The 8000-nt window shown below is 42.2% G+C and overlaps 4 protein-coding genes across 4 annotated transcripts; 2 read left to right on the plus strand and 2 right to left on the minus strand.

Annotated features, from left to right (window-relative positions):
- Window positions 1-38: 38 nt before the first annotated feature.
- Window positions 39-1688, plus strand: EAF02_007365 (uncharacterized protein). Its single transcript, XM_038903413.1, has 4 exons — window positions 39-451; window positions 502-778; window positions 832-1040; window positions 1098-1688. The coding sequence occupies exons 1-4, from the start codon at window positions 197-199 to the stop codon at window positions 1449-1451; spliced, it is 1095 nt and encodes a 364-aa protein (XP_038756892.1). The 5' UTR covers window positions 39-196; the 3' UTR covers window positions 1452-1688.
- Window positions 1689-1991: 303 nt separating this feature from the next.
- Window positions 1992-3230, plus strand: EAF02_007366 (uncharacterized protein; the record flags this gene model as incomplete). The annotated part of the gene is made up of 1 exon (XM_038903414.1): window positions 1992-3230. The coding sequence occupies one exon, from the start codon at window positions 1992-1994 to the stop codon at window positions 3228-3230; it is 1239 nt and encodes a 412-aa protein (XP_038756893.1).
- A 384-nt stretch (window positions 3231-3614) lies between these two features.
- EAF02_007367 (uncharacterized protein) lies at window positions 3615-4712 on the minus strand (the record flags this gene model as incomplete). Its single annotated transcript, XM_038903415.1, has 1 exon — window positions 3615-4712. One exon carries the CDS (start codon window positions 4710-4712, stop codon window positions 3615-3617), a length of 1098 nt encoding a protein of 365 aa, XP_038756894.1.
- Window positions 4713-7044: 2332 nt separating this feature from the next.
- EAF02_007368 (uncharacterized protein) lies at window positions 7045-8000 on the minus strand (the record flags this gene model as incomplete). Its single annotated transcript, XM_038903416.1, has 3 exons — window positions 7619-8000; window positions 7112-7259; window positions 7045-7079 (listed from the first exon to the last, which is right to left on the minus strand). Exons 1-3 carry the CDS (start codon window positions 7679-7681, stop codon window positions 7045-7047), a joined length of 246 nt encoding a protein of 81 aa, XP_038756895.1. The 5' UTR covers window positions 7682-8000.

Genomic DNA, 8000 nt, shown 5'->3' on the forward strand with positions numbered 1-8000 from the left:
AATATCCGACAAGGCTGCGACTTTTCAATATCATTATTGATTGAAAGGCAACTAACAAAGAACTGTTGATCTAATATTTGTTCTTCCTAATAACCACAAACTACTTACCTACCAGAAGGACATCCAGAGGAAACCTCAAGTTCCAGAGAAGAACAACATCCCGTTTTGGTTTTAATAATCACTACATACGTACAAAATGACAGACGCAGTCATTAAGCCCGACCCAGAGGCAGCGGTCGCATCACCCCGGTTCATGGAGGATGATGATATATATGAGGATGCTGGAGATATGGCGATCAATGAAGACCCTAGTTTTCAAAAGTTATGGTTAGGTCGTGTTCCCAAGTATGTTTGGAATGCATGGAATGAAATGAGTGAAGATTTGGATGAGGAGATACAGATTGGTACCATTCGCAATTGTCGAGAGAGAATGCCTGACGGCACTATCAAGGTATGGGCACTACAGTTTTGCATTCGAAAGTCAGCTAACTTGTGCTATAGGACTCTTATTCCATGTTACTAAATTCCAATCTTGCCCAGCATCAGACTGTTCCCAAGGAATATAGCCTTGATATTACCAACTCGAATGTCAAGAATACTTTCATTTTCTCGGAGCAAGATCTCCCCGGATTCAAATCGAAATCAAGACAAAAATTTGCTTTGGAGACTGCAAATATGCCAGCAAGACTAACCCGTGGAAAGATTGAGAAGCCGGCAAACAAACAACCATGGGATCCCAATAAGAAATTTCAACCTCAATTTCGAAAGGCAATTCCAAGTATGTTAATACAACAGTCATGAAGTCGGACTTTGCTGACAAAACTCGAATAGAGAGAACAAACCTTTCCGGTAGAGTTGTACATGAATTGAGCTGTATTGCCGTACAAAATGAAGAATCAGATCGTCTTCTAGCCATCAGGACTTTGGAAGCTATGAAACCTAAAGTCGGCACGAAATTTCTCAATGAGGATCTTGATGTGGGCCAAGGTTTTATTCAGCCTGGTACCATCAAGGCTTCGGATGCTTATAGGAGCTTCATTGTAAGATATACGACTCATACCTAAATTTCTCTGCAACATTTGTACTAACCTAATCAGAAAACCAAGAGTTCCACTGCTAGTGGTAAGCCACAACTTACCAAGACCGCTCGTATGCCAGAAAATGAGCTTCTGGATAAGATCTTCGAATGTTTCCGTGAGTACAATTATTGGTCCATGAAAGCACTTCGTGCCAGACTCCAGCAACCAGAAGCATATCTTCGTGAGACACTCGAGAAAATTGCTTTCTTGGCAAAGACTGGTCGTTTCGCAACACAATGGTCATTGAAGCCTGAGAACAGACCTGACAACTATGAGGTTGCTGCTGGCGATGCTATTGCACCTGGCGAAGATACAGACCTTGGCGACGATGACGAAGATGATGATGAGGATGTCAAGTTTGAAGACGTCTAATTGTGTGACTGATCTTGCAGTATGTATTCTACGGCGTTTTAAGGGGCAAGGTCGCATAATTACGGTCTCATGCACATGATCAGGTTGACATACGGGAGAGCATAATGGCATGGCGTTACAATTGTCCTTCGTGGATTTAGGTTGGTTAATGGCGGAACTCATTTGTGAGCAGAGATCTTAAATTGAGTTGTAAATTATCATAATATCAAAGCAAAATTTACGATTGATTCATGTTCCGAGTACATGCCGATTGGGAATGATCTCGGCGGGTATCACTCTGGATAATCCGATGTGGCACTCAATGACGAACGAACATTGAGTTTCTCAAAAACTCATTATAAGTTGTTAACAATTTCTACGTAACTATCCACACTTGAACATTCACATAGACGTCTATTTTTTCACCATTCAATTGTAAAAGTATGCTGGTAGAGGCTTGACCGTTTCTTTGATCTGCCAGATTGCGAGCCATTGGCTTTCGCATTCCGTCATTTTGTCTGGCACCCATCTCCACTCTCACATCAATAAGAATTTCAAAAAATGGCAAAACTAACAGGAAGGATTGCCTTCAGAGCAATTACTCCTAGTCCGCTCTGTAGATTCAGTAGAGGCGTTGGAATGTCGGCCAGCTTTGCTACACCCATGCGACGATACCAATCTTCATTACCAATGGCGTCCTTTCCTCTCAAACGTTCCCTCCCCAGGCCGTCGCGTAACTACCAAATACCTATACGACTCTTCTCAACAACTCGACACATCGACTCGTCTCCTAAATTTACATACGGTATCTCAGCATCATACTGCGCCAAAGAGAACCGATACGACCCTACCAAAAACCTCACACCCTTCAATTCCTATAATCCTATCCCCGTACCTCTCAAGCCGGTCAATCGCAGGCCTGCCTCTGGCCAAGATGCATTTTTCGTGGCACCCATATCTAATACCTCAGATATTGCTCTTGGAGTCGCAGATGGAGTAGGGGGATGGATTGATTCAGGTGTCGATCCTAGCGATTTCTCCCACGGTCTATGCGAGTACATGGCGCATACGGCATCGGTGTCTAATAAAATAGATGAGGTTCCTATTTCTGCAAGAAGGCTGTTGCAGAAGGGTTACGATTTAATTTGTGCTTCGGGCAAGGTGCGTGCGGGGGGAAGTACGGCTGTTGTGGGAATTTTCAACTCTGGGGGAAATATGGAAGTTGCAAATTTGGGGGACAGTGGATATATACAATTGAGGTCGGGAGCTGTGCATTCGGCGTCTGAATTTCAGACGCATGCTTTTAATACACCGTATCAATTAAGCTTGGTGCCAGAGGCGGTGATAAGACAGGCGGCGAAATTTGGGGGACAACAATTGATGGATTTGCCAAGGGATGCGGAAGTCATGAGTAAGGAGTTGAAGCATGGAGATGTGGTTGTGTTTGCTAGTGATGGGGTTTGGGATAACCTAAGTGGAGGGGATGTACTGAGGATTGTGAGCAACAGAATGCAGTACAATGGAGTTTGGGTCAATGGGGCAGGGGGAAAGGGAACCGGGGTGGGAGAAAAGCTTAGAGAGGCAATAGAAGAGGGCGATGACGGATCGGCAAGTTTGAGTTTGCAGAGTTCTTTGGCTGTAGATATTACCGGAGAAGCTAAGGCGGCAAGTCTTAGTTTGAGGAGGGATGGTCCATTTGCAAGGGAGGTCCAGAGGAGATATCCAGATGAGAAATGGAGCGGCGGGAAGTCAGATGATATTTGTGTTGTTGTAGTGGTGGTTGCAGAGGAGGGGAAATGAGCGCAAGATCAAGATGACAAGAGATGGAAACAGGATTTTCAGAAACAACTTTTGTATGATACGGTGGCGGTACAATACGAGGACAATTAGAAGGTTGGGGAGGGGCTGGCATTGTGTATATACCTCTTGCATGGAAACAGGCGGGTGGCCGACATCCTTAAACGGTCATTTAGATTGTAGAATGCTACGCAGCGTATAATGATTTATAGAGTGATGGTTTACATACAGATGCCTTACTATCGCTTTCAACCTGAACCTTTTCACAATTTTGGGAGATAGATAAGACAATATATGTTAATTTTATGATATTTGTGATGTTTTTTCTTTTCTTCAGTGCATTCCCCCCTTCATTGTGCACAAGGTTTATATATTCCCGGCGGACAATCAGTATGCCATTCCATCACCACCGTCAGCCACGTAGTCCACAAACCCAGCATTGCCACCATCCCTTCTCAATAGATATCCGAATCTTTCACTATTGTTACCTACCCATCCTGGGATATCACTATTCTCCATCAATATCTCATACTCCTCACCCTCCCTATCCCACAGATCCAAACCCTTCCTGACTCTATCTACTATTCTGGCTTCATTCCTAAATACCTCCCTGTTCAGAGTTGTATGCGAAAAGCTTGCCATTTTATTCAACGTCTCCGCAATTGTTGAAAAGCAACTCGAACAATGCCAAGACGCGTTCGCCAGATTTCTCTTTTGAAAATAGTTGAAGAGTCTGAAACCACCTTCTCCATTTCTCAGATCGGCTGGGAGAATGGTTTTAGTGGGACCGGCGTAGATTGTTGCTTGAGGATGAGGCCACTCAGGACCTTTATGCAGAAACTGATACCCGTAGTAGTAGAAGCGACTGCTAAGTGTGAGCCGCTTGTCAAAATCACAAGCTCGTAGGAGGCCAAGAGTCTCGGGACGTGGGATCTCATCAATGTCCGAAACGAGGAGGACATCTCCAATGTTTGCGGCTTTGGTGCCGTCGAGCCTTGGTATCACTTGTGTGAACATGGCATTGCGCTGATGATCTTCATAATCCCATGTTCGCCGAGAAGTCAAGGGCCGGTTCTCAAGAAGATGATAAATTATCTTCGAAGAAAATTGAGAAAAACGTGACTGGTTGTCGAGAAATAGAAGAGGTTTGGAATGCCCGGTGAAAGTCATATTAGATTCAACTATAACAAAATAATCGACATGGTCTGCAAGGGTGTGGAGACGAATTTCGAGCCAGTCGAGCTCAGAGCTCAGCATGAATAGATCATAGACCTTTCGAGGTCTTTCAGGTTGATATTGACGCCAACCTTGCGCCTCACATATATTGTGACGTGAGTTAGTTGTCTTAGAAGAGAACCCAAGCTGCGATATGTCTGAACTGCTGTAAAAGAATGAATTCAAGACCAACAGAATCGCAACACAAGGCAACAAAGTCAACAATTTTCGAAGCAAAGCTCCAGGAGTTCTTCTCATGAGAGCTACCATGATCCCCTAGATACCGAATGATGCTGATCATTCATTCTCTCAAGTCTAGAGAATTACTACTGATGTGACAAAGCAATACCTGTCTAATAAATGGTTGAATGAAGTTGGTAGACGTAAGATCTTACAATAGTCACCAACAAAGTGATATAGCGACGCGCCAGAAACGTTTGCGCAGCAAATTTAAGGAATCGAAAACAATAGAGAAAGAAGTCAACGCCTCCAGTTATTGAGGTCTTTGACTGCGCTTACCTAGTATTTATTACTTACTTATAATAGAAATTAGAAAGAACAAATTGATTCACTGCCTCCTTTCAACAAATGATCGCGAGACAGGGGAAATATAAAACTCTAAATACATATTCGGTTGAAATGCTACCTTGGATCGGTTTAGTGCGAAATTATTACTAACCTCATAATAACTTACTGTTAATGCTGTTATCAGTGAATCGCCAACTACAAATCAAACTAACTTATGGGTTTTCTGAAAATAACCCGAAACTTTAGGGTTCAATCATTTTAAACCATGCACCAACTCGTATTTTATATTAAAAATAAAATCAATAAATGGCTTATGAATACTTTTCTGGGATACTCAATTCCGGCCTGTTTTTTGTTACTGGAGAGGGAGGTTACATTTGGTAATCCATTTTGTGTTGTCTGGACTGTCTTTTGAAGATACTTCTATTTAAGACTTCAGTTCACGACGACGATGAAGTATGAGGATGAGTAGGTACTGGATCATTAGAGTGAAAATTTCAAGCACTTCCTGAGCAGGACATTCGATAGCCCAAGTGGGAATCGATCTGAGTGATTAGAAGGATTGAATCTGTCTGGAAACAATGAGTCTATACAATATATTCAATTGATCTTGTCTGCTCACAGCCCTTCAAACACGTAGAGGTTACTTCCGGTATGCTTATCCGGGGTATAGGGATATTCTGTTTCTAGGTTATCATGTGAAGCTGGAGTGAGTACTTCAGCATGATCTAAGATCGTATGCGCGGCGGCTCCATGATGTTTGATTCTATACCTGAGTACAATCTCTCACTGGGTAGTAATCAGTCTACCACTCGGCCCAGCCCATTCGTTGGTATTGTTGTCTTCTTTTGAGGCTTCTATTCACTACTCTGTGATGAACATTTCATCGCCTTTCCTTTTTGCCAACAATCAAAAAGTAACCATTTAATCACAGTTTTTTTGTTTTTGAATTGTTAATAGTACTCCAAAACTAATTGAGTGATCACTCTTTCCTTCCTTCTTTCCACTTTTCCCTCGATGGTTACTCTATTTCTTTGTTGCAGCTCAGTATCTGTCATCTAGAATCTTACAAGATGTTCTTGTAGTCACCTGGATGACTGGAAATATGTATTCCAAGAAAAACCGTCCAGTAGCCTGTACCATTCCATGGCCCACTTTTGGATCTATCTTTCGAGGTGCTTTACAGATTCTCGGTGAGTGCTGTTGATATGCAGGATTCAAAAATGCATGTGAATGTTTCTTGCTATTGGGGGTATCTTGTCCTAGACGCTTGATTGGCACTATATGTTTTACATTCTCAGCGTCCCCGCTTTCTTCTGTCACGTTCTAGTTTGTTTATTCCTTTCCAAATCTCTAGACAATCTTTAAATATCAAAGACTCCCTCTACCAAACCAAAATTACTTTCTATTGACTTTCAACCCTCATTGCCTTCTCGGTTCCCCAATCAAATACATATCCGAACACTGGGCAACAGAAATTCGATTTCAGTCACCATAGCCAACAGCATTCAATTTACGGCCTTTGCCTATATGCAAGGATCTATATCGAAATATTTCATAGAAGTGTATGGATTTAGTCAGGTACGGGCAGGCTTGGTACATATACTCTTCGTATTAGGTTCTTCAAGTGCACCTTTACTTTTTGGTTTGTCCATCTCCCATACAAACTTCCATTATTTATCCCCAGTTACCCTATCAATCAACTTGAGACTTTACAGGCCTTGTTTATCTACTGTAGTTAGAATCAAGGCACATAATTACGACATAGCATCCCGCATCTACAATTTCCCTTCTAATATTCCAGCGCTAGAGTTAGTCAAGTATTTGACAGAGAAAGCAAGACTCAAGACCATGTGCACGATGATTGGGGTATCTGATGGGGATTCTCGAATATGTATTAAGTTTAGAGGGGCATTGGGTATGAGTTTCTCATCTTCCCCGCTAATAAATGAAGCGATACTTGAATTGCTGAGAATAGTGAAGGCATTGAGATGATCTATAAGCCAAGAAACACCCTGAGAGAATAGTTGCTAGGCATTCGTTGGTTACAGCACGCCTCGGCCCCATTAACATGTCAATTAGTTATCGGAGCAACGATGACATTAATCTCTATATTGTGTTCAACTCCATTAATCACTTACGCAAATGTTTGCACATGAAATGATCATGATTAGCATCTCCGCAGACCTGCTTAGTTCTCAAAATTGACCTCAACCCACAAGAATCTTTCAAAGCGCTAGCCGCTGTCTTCATGGTAAGGTATTTCTTTGCGGCCGCAGGACTAGCTGGCTGTAGTGGGAATTCCGATTAAGAGTAAGTATTTATACACCAAACTCATCTCTTGCCTATAGCCCACTAAGCTCGTAGATCTTGGACTACGCTGGATATTCTCTATCTTTGCAGGAGCCTGTGTGGCGTGTATTGCATTAGTGTGGATGAGAGATGCGGTGGGCATTGAAGTTGAGGGTAGAGAAAAAGAAGATATTAAGAGAACAGAATACAGAAATAGAGTTAGAAGAGAATCAGGAATCAGTAAGAGCATGAGACTGAGAGTGTGGAAATTGGTGTTTCTAGGTTAGACTCTGTGATGATAGACGATGTCAGGAGCTTTCGCTTTCTATATATGTAGACGGTGTTGGATTACTTACCTTCTCGGGGTTATTTGAACTTGATGGTAACGAGAATTTGTTTGTTGGACTTTGACCATACATTTGTCATGACATTTTGCAGAACGGGGGAAGTAAGCCCAGGTACCTTGAGCACTACGACCCGTACATCAAATTGGTATCCAAGTATGTATTTTGGGGTTGGTTCATCTAGATAGTGATGATTTGATAATATTGACGGATGGTACGAGGATCCTGATATGCGGCTGAGAACATAGAGAGATGAACTAGGTAAGATGGAAACATTGCAATAAGCAATTGCACACAATATCGAACGAGCCCGTGATGAACGAACAATATAAAGTGTAAAAAGTATTGATGATTGCCGATTGTCGAGTTAAAAATGTAAGATTACATTGCTTCC

The sequence above is a fragment of the Botrytis sinoallii genome, assembly GCF_014898435.1.
Source record: "Botrytis sinoallii strain Bc 23 chromosome Unknown BSIN_012, whole genome shotgun sequence".
NCBI classification, from domain to species: Eukaryota; Fungi; Ascomycota; class Leotiomycetes; order Helotiales; family Sclerotiniaceae; genus Botrytis; species Botrytis sinoallii.